The sequence below is a fragment of the Rhineura floridana genome, chromosome 2 (genome assembly GCF_030035675.1).
Source record: "Rhineura floridana isolate rRhiFlo1 chromosome 2, rRhiFlo1.hap2, whole genome shotgun sequence".
In the NCBI taxonomy this organism is placed as follows: Eukaryota; Metazoa; Chordata; class Lepidosauria; order Squamata; family Rhineuridae; genus Rhineura; species Rhineura floridana.
In genome coordinates this window covers 20,939,561-20,959,990 of record NC_084481.1, presented here as the reverse complement: position 1 = coordinate 20,959,990, position 20,430 = coordinate 20,939,561, and the positions used below count along the sequence as shown (strand labels likewise).

Sequence of the window (20,430 nt, the reverse complement as noted above, 5' to 3'; positions counted from 1 at the left end):
AATGTTTTCCTTTTGAAAAGGTAAGGTGCTTCCCCTCTACCCAGTGCCCACCCACCTAATCTCCTCCTCTCCCCCTACCCCTATCCTCCCTGCCCCTCCCCTGGGTCAGTGTTGGACTATGACCTGGGAGACCAGGGTTCAAATCCCCACACAGCCATGAAGCTCACTGGGTGACCTTGGGCCAGTCACTGCCTCTCAGCCTCAGAGGAAGGCAATGGTAAAACCATCTCTGAATACCGTTTACCTTGAAAACCCTATTCATAGAGTCAACATAAGTCGGGATCAACTTGAAGGCAGTCCATTTCCATTTTCAAACATGATTGCACAGAAATAAATCCCACTGAACTCAAAAAGTATGCAAATGATCAAACTTACCCTCCCTTCTTCTCCCTCCTATCTCCCCCTCTTGCCCCTTCCCTCCCCCTTCCTTTGCCCCTCCCTACCCTTACCCATCCCCATCCCCTTTCAATCCTCTCCTTCACTTCCTTCCCCTTCCCCTTTCCCCTCCTTCCCCTCTCCTCTCCCTTCCTACTCCCCTGCCCACTCCAGCCCTCCCTCCCCCTGGTCAGTCTTACTTATCCTAAGAATGACTGCATAGAAGTAAATGCCACTGAACTCAATAAACATGCAAATGATCAAATCTGTCCTTCTCTTCCCCTCTGCCCTTCCTCCCCTTCCTGCTCCTCCTCTTCCTCCTCCCCCCTCCCCATCCCCTGTGGTCAGTTTCACCTATCCTAAGCATGATTGCAGGGGAGTAAATCCCACTGAACACAATAAGCAAGCTAATGATTGATCCATTCTCAGCAAACTTGCACAGGATCCCATTTCTTACCTCCCAGATTAAAAAGCAGGGAAATTCACTAATAGGCAAAAAACCTTGCAGTTTAAGAACATACCTATAGCCAACAGATATTTCTATCAAACTCTAAAAAGCAGGAAAATTGGGCAGCTATAGTGAATGCACCAGGGGAGCAGGAGCCCTAACCTCCTCTCTGAGATATTGGACTACCCTACAAATTTGTCAAAATACAAACACAATTTGGGTTGGTCTTTCATAGTCCAATCCACTTCCTGTGTAGCTGGGAAGAATTTGGTAACACATGCCCCTGAGCATATGGTGAGTGGTGGCAACCTGCAATCAGCCCAAAGAATAGAAAGACGACATGCTGTGCTGATCTAGTTTTAGAAGGGAAGAAGCAACTTTATTAAGACAGTTGATATAGTTCAGATGGTCACTTTAAATATGTCCAATTAACTTTGCAATTTTAGTGAAGTTTCCTATAGGAAATCATTTTCTTTTGTTTCTATTTCTGTGAATATGTGTACAGCAACACTTTGCAAAATTTACACTAAAAAAACTCCAAAAATGATTGTGGAATAAGGGCACTGACTTCTGCAGAATAGTCTCCAGTGGACATCAGAAGTGTCTCAATTTGCACAAGATAAAACAGCGGGAGGTGAAATATATTCTAGCAAAATTCTAGGTGTGCTCTATGTTTTTAATTGACCATGCCCACCTTGCCTTAAATGGTTTAAACATAGCAGGCTGAAAACATGCATCCTCTTTTTTCCAACAGTCAAGAGTCATTGCTGAAGTAGCAACATATTGTAATCAGTCTGATTTTACATTAAACTGCAGTTTCAGATTCAACTGTTAATGCACTCAAAATAGAAATAGAGCATAACCTCCAGTTTGAAACACAAAAGGCTGTCTTCACCATCATATGACATTGACCAATAAAAAGGCTTTGAAATTAATAAAAACAAATTTGACACAGATGTCTAGGATGAAAAATAAAAGAGAAATAAAATTTGCTAGATAAGATTCTCTTTAGAAACATTAGTAACACAGGAAAGAAGCAAAGGAAGAAGAACACCAAGAAACATACAAAAATATAATTATCCATCTTTGGAGATGGCAGGTGTTGCCACCACTCACCATATGCTCAGAGGCACATGTTACCAAATTCTTCCAAGTTACACAGCAAGTGGATTGGACTGTGAAAGACCAACCCAAATTGTGTTTGCATTTTGACAAACTGGTAGGGCAGTACAATATCTCCTGCTCCCCGGTGCATTCGCTATAGCCACCCAATTTCCCTGCTTTTTAAAGTTTGATAGAAATATCTGTGGGCTATTGGTACATTCTTAAACCGCAAGGTTTTTTGCCTATTAGTGAATCCATCTTTATTTTCTACCAGTTTATGAAAATTAGAAGTCTATGAGCCCTATTTTTTGCATTTAAACCTAAAATACTGTTTATTGACCTAAAAATACTGTTTAGGGTCAATGAACGTGCCCTCTGTTTGCTAGTTTTCTATTTCCCTCTTGATTTACACAAGCGCACGTGATAAAACATGATTTACTCTATGTCAGTGGGGAGACAAGCCATAATTAGGCCTGCCAGGCCTCCCTATTTTGGCCAAGCCATGCTCACCTGCCCTATGCCTGATATGGAGCAGGTAAAAACAGAACTGGGCCAATAAGGGGTTTGCAGACACTGCCAATCACCAGATGTGTGGCACCTGCCAAGCCCTTTGCACAGTGCTGCACAGGCATTCTGCAAGCCCCAACAATCAGCTCATCATCTGTGCTATCAGAGAGTCACACTTTGAAGCCCTGACAATTAGCTTATTGTCTGGGCTTCCAAGTGGCATGCACCTTGCACAGTGCAATTTCAAACATGAGAGTGAATATAGGTCACCTGATGTCACTGTGACATCAAGTGACTGACAAATGGGCACCAATGTCCACCCATTAAATGCAGCCCGCAGAGGTTAGAGGAACATAAGGATCTGTCCCACTGGGCAGATCCAGTTCCCCACTCCCTGCTCTATGCAATTATTTTTCTTTCATGCGATTATCCTGGGATAAGGGATAAGAACCTGAACAATTACTGGCCTGAGCTCTGAAAAAAATCAAATGTGATGCAGCGGAGAACACTATTTTGGGTTCTTGACTTTTACGCTGCTATGGTACCCATTGCTATGGAAACTGAAAGGAACGAGGTACATGTGGCCTTCAGAATCAGATGCTCTGGGATGAGAGTTCACAGTCTCCAAAGCAAGCCCTGTGTGGAAGCACCATTTAAATGTCTGTGTGGCGCTACTGCTTTGAGACTGTTTTACTCAAGAACTAGTATGGGGAGGAGGAGAATGGATAGAGGGTTTTGTCATATGGGGTGGTATTCATTGCTAGTCCTACTCAAGAGTAGACCCTTTGAAGTTAATAGACATGACTATTCATCTCAATGGGTCTGCTCTGAGTAGGACTTCGCTGAATACAACCCATAGTTAGTGAGTTATCAGGACAGTTGATACTGGTGGTCACATGCCCTGTTTGTGCTCCAGGGACAACCAGCAGCTCATGGCTGAAAACAGAATGCTGGACTAAACAGACTACGGTTTGATCCACCAGGGCTGTTCTTATCTACTTAAGCAGGGGTCGCCAACCTTTTTGGACCAGAGAGCACATTTCACATTGTGAGAGAGTGCTGGAGGCGCCAGTCACCAAATGGCTGCAAGGGGGCATGTGGCACAACACAAAACTAGATAGTAGTCATGGTGAAGCTTTTCCCATAATTATATTTCCATACAAGAAAAGGCTTGACCTGTAGAATTTCTGCCTGCCATGCAGCTGTAAAAGGCACAAGAACTCTGCTTTTCCTCAATGCCAGTCCTAAACCCAAGTCTAGGCTGCCATCCTGCACCCACTTACCTGGAAGTAAGCCTCATGCAACACAAAGTGACTTAGTTCTCAGTATTTATTTATTTTATTTATTTATTAAATTTATTAGTCGCCCATCTAGCTGGCAATCCAGCCACTCTGGGCAACGTACAAAATTAAAACATATAGTTACATTAAAATATTAAAATCTCAACCAATAATAATAAAACCTAACCCTTTCTCATGGACACTGTGGTAACAGGCCTGTTATGTGTTCCACAGAAATGGGGAAGAGCAGTATAGTATAGTATAGACCCAAAGCTGGAACAGACAACACTCCAAAAGGTAGTAAGAACCCTATCCCTTTATTGAATGCATTGGAAAAGGTTGCATCGTGGTTTCTTTCTGAAGGGACAGAGGCAAAGACAGAACTGCAATCCAAGAAGGAGTACTGGACACTTCCTCATATGTTGCCTGCTGCCCCCCTCCCTGAGAGTGTTTGTCAAAATGGTAAAGAGAGCTAGACTTATTAAGATTTGGGATACCCCCCAAGAGAGAAATTGACTACAGGCCTAACTCTGTCCTATATCAGAACATAAGCGACTACTGTGGCATGAAAGTAGTTGTGGAGACAGGACCAAGGTTACAGACCTAAATGGCCCTAGAGAATGTAAGGGGGGGTTTCAGACTGCTGGATTATCTATTTGTCCAGCATCAATTTATACCACTGTACTGTAAGTTAACTACAGTATACAGTAAATTCTTAATGAGTCCCTGGTCTTTAGCTCCTGCAAAGTAAGAAACATGCCTAAGCCTGTTTGCAAAGTTTTCACATTTGAGGGATCCTTTAACATTCACCCACACTTATTGTGTAGTAGTATTTGCAGAAAATAATTTCTAGGCACTGCCTGATCTCAAGCCAACCCAACACAGAAAAGATGCTTCCTGACTGTATGGTAAAAGGAAGGGCAAAGTATGGAAATTCCAAGGACGAGGAAAAAAAACAGAAAAGTGGAGAAAGTGCACTAAAAGGAATGGCAAAACAGCAGTTCTTCAGACTCCAGGGATTCCTATTGCCTGATATCAAACACCTCCCTTATCAATCACATCTTTGACTTCACTCATTGGCTAACAACACTGACAGGCAGAAGCAGCCAGGCTGGTTCATTTCACAGAAATCACTAAGAAGGGTACCTGCATATCTTACGCCACAACTTTCTTTTTGGGAGGGCTAAAGACTTACTTTTTTAAAAAGTGAAAGCTCAGAATCTGGGCTACCTGATACAGGTGCCACTGAAGACCATCACAGATGCCATGGTGCCCACAGGTGACAGATTGGCGACCCCTGAACTTAAGAGTGTTGGCTCTCAGTCGGAATTTAATTAGAGCCTTGGTAGGTACTTATAGACATGCTTACATGTTAAGGTGGATCTTATCAATTTTCCAAAGATTAATTCTTCTCTCACCCAGATATGGTTCTTTGAAGGCTTTTTCAGACTTTTAATTTTAGATGAACAGATGGATGTTGATGGTGATCCTATAAGAAAGTGGAAGCACCACTAGTTCTCAAATTCTGTCTTAACTCTCCCCAGAATTCATGTTGAAGAATAAAGGCACCATGGTAACCAATTACAGTTTGAAAACATTCATGCAAATAAACATGATGTACAGATTATACTAAATAGCAACTTCAAACTCATAGTATATTTTTGATGTGGTTATCACTGTTAAACAAAGTTCCTATTCTTACTCTAAACAGAAAGTCCCAGTGCTGTCACTGTATCAAAACAGTTAATATTATGGCATCATAGGCTACCTGCTAAAACTGTGAAACAAAAGGAGCACATGCCCCAAAATATTTATGCATGAAGTATTAGTGTGCATAGTAGAGCAAATTTGTTATCACACATTTTAAACCTTTGCTGCTCACTTAAAAAAGAGAATCATCTCTGGTGCTTCCATAAGCTGCAGCATTTTTCTTTTTCAAATCAAGAACAATTAATGCATTCTTAGCTCTGAAGAGTGGATGGTGACTGGTTCCTTTGGAATTTCAACATTCAAACTGGCACAGACTGAAGCTGGTGAGCCACCCAAATTATTTTGGGTGGCTCAGAGCTTTTCTATTTCAAGACTCTTCTGTGTAAAATGACAGGAAGCTTCCAGGCATTTTGGAGCCAAACCTCAGAAAGAGCATGGTAAGTCAGTTTATACTAAAAGGGTCCTGAATAAGAACTACCCAGTCTTGGCTGCACACATATTTTTGGTATTTGTACGAAGGAGAGGACGAAGGGCACGTTTGCAAAATCAATTGTGCAGTTTTTATATTTACTGCACTTTTACCACATATGTCATTTATTACACAGTGGAAAACCGTTAAATGCACAGTAGTTGTGCCAAGTGGCATTATGCTTTTAACAGCTTTATTCATTTAACAGCTCCAGTCTCATTATATTTTGCCATGTGGTACATGAGATTTTTATTCATTTAACAGTGTAAGAGGGCTCCATGGCATTTTCCTTTTATGTATTTCATATTGTGCCTGGGCTTTTGCCTTTTCTGTGAACGTGAAGCCACAGGCTCCACTGAAAACAAGTGGTGCACCAGGAGACATGATGAATTAAAAGGAGGGGGGAATAAGCATAAGAAAGATTTAGATCCTCCTCATATACAGGTAAGAATTCAATATTTCTATGAGTGGCAATAAGTTTCACTTACAGCATTTTATAATGCTTCCATTTCATATTTTTCTACTATCAGAAACACATTCAGAAATTAAGAACTAAGTATCAGTGATTAATCGATCAATTCATGGTTTCCTGTTGACTTCCCAGAGATCATTGTTGAAGAAATCAAACAATTTGTCTGTTAAATGTGTAGGACATCCTTATTTCAAGGGTTCTTGTCTTACTGCACTGGGTGAAGGAATAATTACACATTTTATGGTTCTGTTCCTTTTTTACTTTTCAGTTAAAGGAAGATGTTCTGGTTTGTGTTTGCTAATCATTCAATTTAAAGAGACAGAAAGAAATTATTAAGGAGCTAAAGAACAAAGTGCAGTGGATTCACCAGAGATGATGATTACTGTTGTTGTTACTGCAGAAGATGTACTTTTATTGGTGGGGGAAGGGATAGGTCCAATTTCAACCTCAAAGCCTTCTCTGCTCTTGAAAAAAGAACCCCTGACTCACCTGACTTTTATTGGCAGCCACTTTGGCGAACAGAGCCTGAGACACCTTGGCCCTTTTCATCTCCTGCTGGATCTCGTCGTAAATGGCAGCTGTGATGTTGATGTTGGCTCCGTCCACCTTAATGGGGAGGTCTGTTGTCGGTGTCGAGGTTTTGGCCTACCGAGAGACCATGAAAATAATAATTTAAAAAGTGCTGCTTTCAGCCCAGCCATCTGTGCAGAAATTATCAAAGGATTTCAGTCAGCTGATGCCAAACTGCATTAGCTACAGAGGGACACTTCCTGTCCATTATTCTAATCAGGTTAATTGTGATTGGAAATAATTGCAATGCATTCCTATAGGACGTACACAGCCCTCTCTCCCTCCCTGCCCCCCTCTCTCTTACATACACAAAAACAGCATACCTTGGAGGAAGACTCAATTCTTCCAGAAAAAATGAGTAAATGCGTAGAGGTCTCTAAATAATAAATTATTACTCAATTTAATGCACTCCCTGAAGTCTCTCTCATCCTTTATTAAAGCTATATGTATGTCATTTGAGTATGTATGGTTTCCCATCATTATGCTAGCCAGACAGTCACCTAATTTCACCTAGGAAATCAGTGGAAATGGGGGGGAAATTAATAACACCAGGCTTGACAGTATGTCTGTTGTGCTACCCTTGGTCTCCTAAACTGATATTGCAGTTCTGTGTATTCCAATGCACTCCTTTTAATTGAATTATTTCCAATCAGCTTCTGTGACAAATGAAGGACAATAAAGAGAGAATACTGGCACTCCCCTTACTGAGCCGTCAGAGAAAGATCTGGTAGAAGTTAGGAATAGAGGGAGAAAGGCCATTACCCAAAAACTAGAAGCCAGCTCAATCCCTGTTCTCACTGACTGCTAGTTTCAACAGTACAAAGTCAGATGTGTTACTGAAACTGCCAACTAATCCATGTATCTAGTTATGATTATACTGCATGGGCTATTATATCAAAGAGCAGTTATTTGCACATAGTAGCAATCTAGGACACTGATATCTAGCAAGCTTTTTATGGAACTGAAACATATTAAATTAAGCAAAAAATGTATTTAGAAAAAGACTGTAATGTCATTTCTCCTGTGCTGATTCCTTAAAACAGCCTGATTTAGGGAGGTAATGTATGTTTGTTTAATCCAGAGATGAGGACACACACACACCTGCAGCACACACACTGGATATAGTACACAGCCTGTACTGTGTACTGCAGCTCTCTGGGTGTTCTCCCATCCATCAGCTGCTCACTGTGAGCAGCTGAGAGGGGAAAATGCTTTGACATTATGTGAAGTGTGCATTGCAGTTCCTTTCCCTACAAGAAGATCAAAGCAGAGAGGTAGAGTTGTGTTGCTTACATATACGCAAGAAGTGTCCCTGCATTTTGCAATTGCAGGTATGACGTTTCAGGGATGCAATTGCATTTTGAAGTTTGAGGCTTTGAATAGCTGCAAAGCAGGGTTTACAGTTCAGCTGTTCATTGACATTATTTCCATTCTTCTGCTAAGATTACTAAATTCTTTTTCCCTTTTGCAAATTTGGGACAGATAGACGAGATTTGAGAGCTTCCTCCTCCCCCCCAAAAATGTTTCTATTGAGAAAATGGAAGGAGAAACTTGAGTGGAGTTAGTATGCATTAAATATGTGTCTCTATTTCCATGGAGATTCAAGTAGCTTTTTGTGATTATGTGAGCTTTTGTGTGTGACTGTGTAATGATCATCCATTACTGGAATGCAGCCCCTTGCAGCTTTTCTCAGAGATAATGAACCCTTGGGCCAAAAAAGGTTCTCCACTCCAGTTTATTATAACTCACCTTTTGTGAAGAAACAAGACATTTAATTAAAATATCTTCAAAATTGCAAGTTTTTATTTTCATTTAGAAAAGGTAGGTTTAACAACTCTGGTCATCTGCTCTACAAATGCCTTAGCAAAGCACAAAGGAGGTAAATTCCAGACTCACCTCCTTTCATATGAACTCTGCGTAATGAGGTCAACTTTGAAAACCCTGCTTTTTGTCACTCCACCATCAGAAGTACAGTGGGTGGGTACACGAATCAGGATCTTTTTTATGACACCAAGTTACAGAATGAACTCCTCAAAGAGATCTGCTTGTTTCCATTCTCTGCTCACTTTTCAGCAGGCAAATCAACAAGCTTTCTGACAGAGATTGTGACCTGGTTCACACATAGCCTGGGAACGGCTTCCCAGAGTGAAAAATGCAGCTATTTTGTGACCCTGGGCTAAGCCATTGTTTAGCTTAGCATTTCATCCAAACCTGGAGTAGCAATTTGCCTCACTCCAGATGAACCACAAGCTATAACCAAGGTTTGTTCTTGGTCTACCACTCATGGTTTGTCTGGGGGTCAGGTTTGGCTGCAAAACTAAGGCAAACCATTGTTTAGCCCCAGGCAGCGCAGCAGCAGCAGGACTAGGGAGGAGAACAATGACTATAATCCTCACTACAGTTTCCTGCACAATTGTTTGTGTAATCCATGGTTTGGCTAAGCATTATGTGCAAACTGGGCCACTATTTTTAAAAGGGCTTGCTGGGACTATTACTCAACTTTTTATTTCTTTTGTGATACCACTACTTTTAAGTTTGGGTTTTTTTATAATTGTTATTTTTCAGTGTTGTATTAATGAAGCTTTGTTGCTATCTCTTCAAACAGAAAAATGCCAGAAATGACTTAACTAAATATGTAGAATGAAGAAATTAACTAAACAAATTACCACACAATAAAGAAAGCAGCATTTAAACCTTTCCATGTTCACTTCAAGTGTTCACCCTTGGACTCTTTTACCAGATCAGTTTGGCACAGACCACCTAATACCAAGGGGACGTCTCAAAAGAGTAGTTGATCCAAGTAAATCTACAAATTGAGGATAACTACTAAAACAACAAGGAACACAATGGTGGTACTCATTATATTTCTTGATTCTTTCTCAGATTACCCACCACACTGCAAAATCATATCACAGATTGGTATCTATGGAAACAACATTTTGTATATAGGATTAACTTGGCATCAACGAACAAATTTGTCTTTCATTTTTAATACATTTTCTCTTATCTATCCATTTTGGCTATTTTTAAGAAAGTCTTCTATCATCAATATACCTCTTCTAAGAGACAAGTCTTGGGCAAAAATCACAAAAGTATTTCAAAGTGCTTTATCACTTAAGATCCTCCCCCTTGGTTTCAGTTAACATGTATTACAACTGATGACAAATTATGTTTTTCCTGGGTGAACTGTCTCCACATACCTTCCCCCAGGTAGCGCAGAAGAAGGAATTCCTTCACATGACTGCATTGGATGCAGTCCACTCCTGACTCCCATATGAATCTTCCCAGAAGACAGTCTTCTCTGGATGCCCCACTCTTCAGAGGTGAGTTAGGGAAAGGGTCTTTTTAGCTGTGGCACCCTGTCTGTGGCTGTATCATGCTGTCCCCAAGGAGGGCAGCCTGGCAATTAATCTTAGATCTTTCTAGCAACAAGCAAAGAATTTGTATTGCGACAGGCCTTTCTTTCATTCATATATATATATTTCAATCATTCTGTGTTTTTAGTAATTATCGTATTCGTCATATAACCTGGAAGTTGTGAAGCTGAAGGATGGGGTATCTAATGCTAGAAATAAAATAAAGAACTAAGTCCAGGAATTATATCCTGCAATTAGATTCAGATGAAATCTATACTGTGGCATGTGTAACCCCATCTTTCTGCATTACCTTCCTACCCCACTACCCCTGACAGCAGTGTTTGGATTTTTGATCATTTTACCTCTAGAGTGCCTCCGTCAGTTTCTTGTATACGTAAAGTCTCTGGTGCACACATATAGCTTTTAAAATCCCCCCCCCAAAAAAAAACCACTTAAAAATGCTTAGAGATTGGGAGGGCGGGAGGATGGATTGAGAAAGACACAGGCAGTCAATAAGTAGGTCACAGCACAGAAGAAAATTATGTGCCAGTTTGCATTCATTACTTATATCTAGCTGCTTCAGAGCAGGGACTGAGAATCTGTGGGCCCTCCAAATGTTTTTGGACTCCAGCTCTTATCAGTCCCCCAGCCAGCATAGCCCATGGTCAGGGATGATGCAACTTGGAGGGGAGGGGAGTTTGTAGTCCCAGAACATCTGGAGGGTCATAGGTTTCTCACCCATCCTTTAGGGGAACAATGTGTGTGGCGATTTCTTCAAGTATGCAAAGCCAGTATTGGGCAAGCCTGGCACCTTCAACTGCACTCCCTTTGCTGAACTTGTAGTGCTGTTGTTTTTCCATCCCTTACCAGACTTTCCCAACCTTTGCGTCCCCAGATGTTCTTGGACTACAACTCCTATCAGCCCCAGCCAGCATAGCCAATGGCCAGGAATGATGGGAACTCTAGTCAGCAACATCCATAGACCCAAAGGTTGCAGCCCTTCCCCCTTTCTCTTCCTTTCACATATAGCAAACGTTTTGACTCCAAATCAGGGCTTCTTCCTTTTGCAGCATCTTTTCTTTGCCCCTCTTTTCTGGCCAAAGAGAAACGTCTGTACAGGGAGATTTTAAAAAGCCATTCCCAAATATTTTACAATCTTACTGAAAAAAAAGTATGGGTGGACAACTAAAAAAACACTTCAGTTCAGACAGAACACTTGTAGGGGATAAAAAAAGAAACCACAACATGGTTGAAACGCAACTGTAAATTCATCCTCCTGCATGGTCAGTTTCATAACACACTGTGATTTAAAGTACAATGATCCTAAGCTGCCCTTTATTACTTTCTTCTTACCCACAAATGTTTGGTTTCGCATACAGCTAATAAACCTGAGAAGACGATATCAAATTTCTTTAGATGAGTAGCAGCGTTTCTAACAGATATGCATACTGTACCTCCACCCACTTTTCAAATCACTTGAGGAAGTTAGATCAGCATAATTTGTTTTAACAAAATCATATTGAAAATGACCTGCTTGTTGCTTCATGCACTACATTTACCCTGTTACAGTCTTTTGATACCAGGTGAGTTCTACAGGTCTTCCCAAATATAACAGCTGCTACTTCTAAAGTCTGATTTGCATATTACCATCCATGAATACTGATTCTGTTCTTCAGCAGCAAATACAGAAGGAAATAGAGCATTCAGTCCCCCTCATCTTGTACTGTGCTTGTCACACAGAGGAAGGCTGCCACCACTGTTTCCATACCCTTGGCATTAAGACCTAGCTGTTTGCCCTAAGTTCTGACGATGATCTCAGCACATAGTCAGGTTCACAGAAGTCTTTTAGGTATCCTGGACCCAGACCATTTAGGAACCAACTAGAAGCCAGTGAAAGCCCTTAAACACAGGTGTAATGTATTCATTGTGACAATCACAGTTAACAGTCTGGATGAGCTGTATTTTCTAAATGCATTTTGCTACCAGTTGGTTGCAGCCACCCTGACAGATCCTTGGTGAGATCTAAATAAGTTTGCTGCTTAGCTGCTCTGTTTGCTGCTTAGAAGTTGGCTTACCATCAATTAGGAGAAAAACAGGAGGAAACCCCGTTAGTATGGGAATTGTGGGGTAAAATCATAGACACTGATGGAAAAGCTGTAGTACCCATAGGCTAAAGTGCACAAGCACTGTTCAAAAGATGCAGTGACTGCCTAGTTCTTTTCAAACATATAGTGGAAAAATGTGTGAAGAGCATTTTCCAATGCTGAAGAGACTGGAGTTGCCCTCATTTCCGTGGAGCTCCAAAAGTACATCAGTGTGTTGCTGAGCATTGGATCATAGTCAAGTGTGCAACCTACCCCATATTTGAATTCTTTCATGTAGTTAATTGAATGTTCATTCTTTATATTTGCAGCATTAAATACTAACTGGTTTCACTTATGAGATGTTGCCAGAAGACAACATAGCCTTGTTAGTACAACTCCAAACCCTAAAAAATAAGGTTCCAAGAAGCACTTGGGTGCACTGAATACCAGATGGGAAAATCTTAGCAAGTCATCTCACACGATGCTTGGCCATCTGTTTTCTGGATAACGGGACAATCTGAAAGCAATTATAATAGGGTTCAACCTTACCTGGGGGGTTCTGGAGGAACTTGGACTGCTGGCAGCTGAAGACACCATGCTCACATTGGGGTTCATACTCCTCTCTCTCTCATCCTGATATATACGATCTCGTTCTGTCTCAGGCAGGTTGAGGAAATTCTGCATAGCCCTCAGATTTACCAGGAGGGACTGGGAAGCTGTTCTAGGGTCTTCTTCTTTACGCAGTATCTCTGATAGCAATCCCTGGTTCAAAAAATTAAAAAAAGGCCAAGTCTTTTTAAAAATGTGTTGGTTGTAACCAGCCAGGTTGCAATGCTGAGACCCTTCATCAGGTGTTAAAGCACAGGGAATGTTTTGTAGAAACAAACCTCGTTGTCTAGGGACTGTGGTTTATTTAGGAGCAATTCTGTTCAGATTCTATCATACATTTAAGATCAACCTGAACGAAGAGGTGTCAAAGAGGCAGGTGGGTTGTTGTAAAACTACAATTATAGCCAGGTGCCTCCTGCAAATATTTGAAGAATTATTAGTGCTCTCACTCTTTCTGCTTAAAGCTGGAAACACTTGGCAGTCCTGTTCATCTTCAGGAATCTGCCAAGTTTGGTAAATTTAGTTCAGACATTTAAACAGCACAGGAGACTTATGAAGAAAAATGTTTGGCAGGGTTTTGATGTTACAGTTCTTTCACTGCAAACTTGTCAATTCTTTGTAGTGGGAGAAAATGCTGCAAATATGAGAAATTCTCAAGATAACTCATCTTAGAAATTAATAATTTGAAAACTGCTTGCTGCCTCATTTAGAAAGTTGGAATATGGCAAAGTCCATACTCATCAAATTCATCAAGCTTTTTTACATGAAAGAAGCCAGAGGTTCAGTTACAAATATAACATGTGGTTAGGCCCCCAGAAAGTTAGCAGAGGCATGGGACATAAGATGCTACTGGTAATCACTAAGTAATTTCATGCATCACTTTGAAACTGGTGCTAGCATACTTATGCTTCATTGTCTTTGCCTGGGAGAACAGCTGATTACTGGCTTCCTACAGAATTACAAGTCAAATTACTTCCTTATAGGTCATATATACCTAGATAATAACTACAGTAGCTTTGCAAATATTTTATCAGACAACACACACCCAATCACTGCTTTCCTAATGCTTCTCCTCCACCCTTCCACCTGCAATCCACCCCCATGCTCAACACCTTCCCTTTTCTTCTGACTTTCAGCACTGACTGCAAATGTTATCTCTTTCGCTCTGATTAAAGCAAAGTGGGAAAGAGAAAGTCTATGTGCAGCCTCTTTAATGCTATGCTGTGCTCTGTATCTCAAGCTAGGAAAGCACCACACAGAGTTATGGCAGATGAATACATGCCCCCTCTCTTTTCTGGCTATATGGGGTAAAGGAGCCTATAGCATTTTGGAGGCTGGAAGACAGATACTAACAGAGTGGTATTCCAGTTAAGAGTCATCATAAATGAGTCACTACAGAAACCTGGGATTGCACTAAATCCACAGTAGACAGCACAAGCTGGTAAGGCAGAAAGAGGTTTAGGAAGAGAATACTCCATCATGTGTTTGGGAAGGAGCAACTTCCATTATTGAATTACAAGCTTAATTCAAGCTTAATGTTGACTGCCTATGCAAAGCAATGTTTAAAACATTTTCTTTGCACAAACAACTAGTAAAGAAGGATAATATAACCACCATAAAATGATCTGGAGAATATAGGGTAGGGGTGTGGAAGATGCTGTTAGTTCTTCAACATGGCAAACTGATTTTAACAACCTAGAATAGCAACACTCATAAGCCCCACATTCCACCTGCAAAAAGATTACTCAGTGACTGAGTAAGAATTCAGGCAACAGTTGCCTGCTATTAAAACTATTGTTAACAAATATCAGCTATTTACACAGCTGTTCTCAAGGGAAGCTATTGTATCTGTATTCATGAATGTATCACCACTGCCTACAAAACTCTAATTCTAAAATATTTTATATTAGTTGATATATTCCACAATGATTTTTACGCCATAAGAGGCCTACTAAGAACAACAGAATAAAATGTACTGTGAAACAGTCATTTACTTCAATCTGCTTTTATTTATCAATAGCATAGCATATCAACTTTTTAAAGCTCTATAATTTCTTCCCAACAAATCAAATAATTCTTCATCTCCTTGTTTGGTACTCAGCAAACTGGCAAATAATTGTCAGCTTTATTATTTATTAGTATTGGTTTGCTTAGGGAGCAATCCAAACCCCCAATATTGATAAGGGGAGCAGGGTAGAACACAAGCACCTGTCCATCAGCCTCTGCCAGTAGACAGGAGCTGCAATGGAGGAAGACTCTGCTGCAGTAGAGGCCTTTCACACACCTCGAGTGAGTGGAAGGCTACTGCCAGAGGCTAGCATTAAGCATAAGTACCTGAAATGGGGTATTCTGCTGGATCCTATGCTGGCACACTGACTGGTGGGGAGCTTGGAGTAGATACAGTCAAAAAAGCCAAGACCCCCGCTGCCATCCTGACCAGCAAGGCTTTGGATCTGGTGGTGATTCCGGTACTCCGATTGGCACCTCAGTAGGGTTAGGACAGTTCTGCCCCGCAAAAATTGAATGAACAAGAACAGAGCACATGTATGTTTGCTTACATATTTTCAGAGACTTTCAGGATGCACAGGGATGAAGTCTGCCTGGGCCAAAATGTATTATGGCCAATTTTCACTGGTCCATTTCATACATGAAACGGTGCTACTGATGACTTTTGAAGACTTGACTAAACACATTTTGCTCAATTATGCTAAGTTACAATTAAATAATCTGTTTTTTATATACTGTTTAGATATGGTTGCCAGAGGTGTTTTGAAATAGCAAGCTAGAAACACATGAACAGGAAAAATATCCAGGAGACAATCTCTTGGCTATTGTTTTCCCACTATAATATGAAATAAATACCTCACATATAAAAGACTTCAAAAAAACAGCTACAAGCACATCTTGCAGATGCTTCTCACAGTGGCCCAAATGCCTTGGGGAAGTCCACATAGCAATAGCCCAGCCTTTCCCAACCTTTGGGTCCCCAGATGTTGCTGGACTACATCTCCCATCAGCCAACATGGCCAATGGTCAAGAATGATGGGAATTGTAGTCCAGCAACATCTGGGGACCCAAAGGTTGGGAAAGACTGCAATAGCCTTCTTCTGCTGTTGCACCCCAGGAGCTAGTATTTTTCAAAAACAAGTGACCTCAGCCTCTTATCCAGAGCTTGGAAAAGTTACTTTTTTGAACTACAACTCCCATCAGCCCAATCCCGTGGCCATGCTGGCTGGGGCTGATGGGAGTTATAGTTTAAAAAAGTAACTTTGCCAAGCTCTGCTCTTATATTTCCTTGAATCACTTTCAGTAGCTGGTACCTGAATAAAGATTGCATAATATAGTGTTTAGACAACCACATCAGATACATTTTGTCCATTTTGGTTTATAACAACATCTTGCCCTATGAGACTCATTGTGTTAGTTGAGGAGATGGCTAATGCCTCCTTGAAGGAAGATATGGTTCCATCTTGAAAAAGGCAATAGTCTCAGATCACTGTTCTCAACTTCCAGTTTGGACAACTTGACTGAGCAGGTAGCCATAACTCAACTCCAGGTATTCTTAGTTTTCTGGATATATTCAAGCTTCTGGCCTAGTTGTGAAAATCAAGGCTATTTTGGCAGCTGCTTCTGGATAAATACAGGATTGTGACCCTATTAATTATTCTTCACTTTTCAGTAGACTTTTAACGCTATCAATCATGATAGCAGTGGGCTCTCCAACACTGGAGGCCTTCAAGAGGCAGGTGGACAGCCATCTGTCGGGTATGCTTTAACTTGGATTCCTGAATTGAGCAGGAGGTTGGACTTGATGGCCTTATAGGCCCCTTCCAATTCTATGATTCTGCGAGATTCTTCTTGGGCAGGAATGAGGGTTGAGGGTACTGGTTTGTAATGGTTCCACTATCATAGGGCCATGGTTAGAATGTGGTATTGAAAGTTTGGTATTCAACTCCAAGGGATTTTTCCAGAAGTTTTAGACTTTAACATCATACCTGACCACTGGCCAAGATGGCCGGGGCTAAAGGGAAATGTAATCCAAAACATCTAAAGGGCACCAAGTCGGGGAAGGCTGCATTAATTAATTAAATCCTTATACAGTGATAAAAAAAATCCAGCAGATAAAGATTACAGGGCATGCTGAGAGATTACACATATTAAAATGCCTGCGTAAATAAAAACACGTTAACCTGTTCCTGAAAATACTGTAAAATGGGCCCTACTAGGTGCACCTCTTTGGAAGGGCATTCCAAAGCTGGGGTGTCACCTCTGGGAAAGCCCTCTCCTTTGTTATTACGTGACACTCTATGCACTCACGGATAATTAAACATGGGCAGGCAGGCAGGCATGGGATTTGTCCTGTAGGCTGCCTCAAGATTTTGTACTCTATGTTGTTTAACTGTTTTGTTTATTCGAAGCCAGTGACATAAACCATCAGAGGTCAACATGCTGATGCCACCCCCAGTATATTCCATTTTCCTCAGATCTAGGAACAGCAGTAACGCCTAGAAAAATTAATAATCCAAATTAGGGTTAAACTGAAGCTGAATCCAGATACGGCAAACATGTTTGGGTCCAAAGTCAATCTGGGAAGATGTGCATGTCTAAAGTTGGGGGTCACATTTTCCCTAAAGAATCCAGTTGGACCAGCCTTCAGCTATATACCAGCTGAAGAAGTGAGGTTGATGATAACCGGGTTGGAGACAGACATCAAAACTATATGCCTGTCGGAGCAGTGCAGCATTGCCAAAGAAGCTTTTCTCTTTCTCTCTCTTTTTGGTATTTTTAGATCTTTCTCACATCATTTTTTCAAGTGTGAGAGGGATGTGCAGAAGAACCCCAAGATGATACAGAGCAGGAAGTAGTTTGCATGTGACTAACCACTGCATGTGAAATTAATATCTTCAGAAAGAAATATATTTCACTGCAAGGTTGAATAGATTGTTCTGACAGATTATACTGATGATCCATGGCAAATAGATGACAGTGATAACAAAGTCAATAAAACAAAATATCATGTGAGCCCTTATAATTTATGTTCATATAGATCTGAGCTGCTGTATGCAAAAACTAACCAACAGCATTACAAAAAAATAAATAAATAAAGGGATACTAAATAATCTGCTCAGCCTTTTCTCACCTGCAACAAATTAGGCTTTCAATATGCAAAGAATCTTCCTTCAAGAAAAACAAACTATCATGATTTCATTTAATTGTAATTTAATGAGGCATAATTTATTTTTAAAGTGATATACACCAGGTGTGTGGTAAGGGAACTGGCCCAGCCAGACAAACTGTAGCGATGCTATTTTTGAGAAATGCCTGAATATAGCTGGAAATTGTTTTCATTTCTGCAAAGTATGTTTCTGCTAGAGCGGACAAGCAGGAGGAGAAAACTCACAACATTTGTAATTTGCTATAAAATTCCATTGGCTAAATTAGCTCATACCAACATAGAGGCATTTCACATATTTTTTAAAACCTTAGCAAATTATTAAGTAATAGTCCTTCAACTCTAGAGCTCCAATACTACATGCAGTTATGAAAGTTTAAGCTCATCAAACACACACACACATACAAGCAAACAAACTGGGCAAAGGCTTACAGCCCAATTTTCTACAGTAAGGACCTCAACCAGTAATTGAACATGTTTGTGTCAGATACTTGTCTGTGCTCAGATAGACAACTGATTGATCTGCATTCATAAACTAGCTATTTTGATAGGAGTGATCTTTCAACCTCAGCAAGAATGTTTTTTAAAAAGGCTTTTAAAATATGAGAGCAAGGAATCAAGAAAAAGTATGCTACCTAGTATAGGATTTGATTATAAACAAAGCTGTGCACAGTCAAGAATAGGTATCACATCAACAGCTCCATTTACTTTTGAGACTTGTACTTTCTTCTAAAATTATACATGCCATCAATAAAAATCTTTTAAAAATAAACTGAGTGGAGAGAAAACAGCCCTAATTCAAATATTTTTTAAAACTTTTTCAGAGAAAAACAGTAGTCTTAAATTCTAAGAGTATTTTTCTAGTTTAGAATTCTAAGACTTCTCTAAGAGTCTTTAAAGTCAAATATTTGGGGCTTACATTTTACAGTATTCCTATAAAATGTTGGCAACAACTGAATTTAGTTGCTGCTGCTAATGGATCTTCCAAATAATCATTAATGGTTCATCTGTGAGAACATTCTCTGTAACAACCAAAAGTGGTTGCATAAACTGGCACAAATTTACACATTACCGCAGAATTATGGGGCTGATTTTCCATAGGTTCATCCCCCATCACTGTTGCAACAGTGGATCACAACCACATGAATAAGACCAACATTTTCAAGAAGGTAGTCTGAAGAACAGAGGCAAATAGTTGTGACAAGAAGTGTGTTAACAGTACTGACAATTTAAAAATTAACAAATAATCAGGTCCAGATGGTATCCTCTCATCAGTTCTTTAAGAAGTTAAATGTGAAATTGCTGATCTTTCTAACAAAAATGCAACTCGTCCTAAGATCAGCCTCTGTACCCAAAGTCTGAAAAGCACAACACACAACACCAATTTTTCAAAAGGAATCCAGAGGGGATGCAGAAAATTGCAAACTAGTTACCTATCTGTTCCAGATAAATTGATGGAAAGTAATAAAGATAAAATTATCAAGCATATTGATGGACAAGTGTTGCTGAAGAAGAATTAGCATGGCTCCTGCAAGGGTAAGTCCTATCTCACCAATCTCTTAGTGTCATCTGGATAGGAGTGATCTAATAGACATTGTCAAAAGCTTATTGAAAATGCCTCACCAAAGTGCCTCACCAAAAACTCCTGAATGAACTTAAAACTCATGGGATCAGAGGACACATCCTCTCATGGATTGCTAAGTGGTTAAAAGCAACCAGCAAAGAGTAAAAATAATTTCTTGCAACTGAATGATGTAATCACAGGAGTTTTCCAAAATTCTGATTTGGGACCAGTGATTTTTGACTTGTTCATAAATGATCTAGAGTTGGGGGTGAGTGGTAAGGTGGCCAAGTTTACTGGTGACACAAAATTAGTTATGGTGGTTAAAACAAAAGGATATAAAAAAGAATTCCAAAAAGTTATCTCCAAACTGTGGCAAATGGGCATTAAAATAGCAATTGTAGTTCAATGTAAGTGTAAAGTAATGAACATTGGAGCCAAACAAAATTCATTCTTTACATATATGCTGATTAGAGGTCAAGAAAGGCATCTTAGGTATTGCTGGGACAATGGAAAATAAACATTTTGAAAAGCAAAATATGGGAGGGTCCTTAGGGTTGTGATGGACAGTTCAATGAAAATGTTGACGCAATGGGTGGCTATTGTGGAAAAGGCAGAGTCCATATTTGGGAGCATTAGGAAAGAAAGAAAAAACAAAACTGCTAATATCATAATGCTTTTATAGAAATCTATGAAGCAACCACACTGTACA

General features: G+C 40.2%; 1 protein-coding gene across 10 annotated transcripts in view; it reads right to left on the bottom strand.

Annotated features, from left to right (window-relative positions):
• Positions 1-20,430, bottom strand: part of SATB2 (SATB homeobox 2) — a 198,332-nt gene that overhangs the window by 54,296 nt on the left and 123,606 nt on the right. For 8 of the 10 annotated variants that reach the window (XM_061608085.1, XM_061608087.1, XM_061608082.1 and 5 more), the window contains 2 exons: positions 12,925-13,137; positions 6,855-7,010 (listed from right to left, as the gene is read on the bottom strand). In XM_061608085.1, the coding sequence (XP_061464069.1) occupies positions 6,855-7,010; positions 12,925-13,137 (369 nt within the window). Of the gene's footprint in view, positions 1-5,132; positions 5,204-6,854; positions 7,011-12,924; positions 13,138-20,430 lie in introns of all 10 variants that reach the window. The other 2 variants (XM_061608088.1, XM_061608084.1) reach the window with 2 other exon arrangements.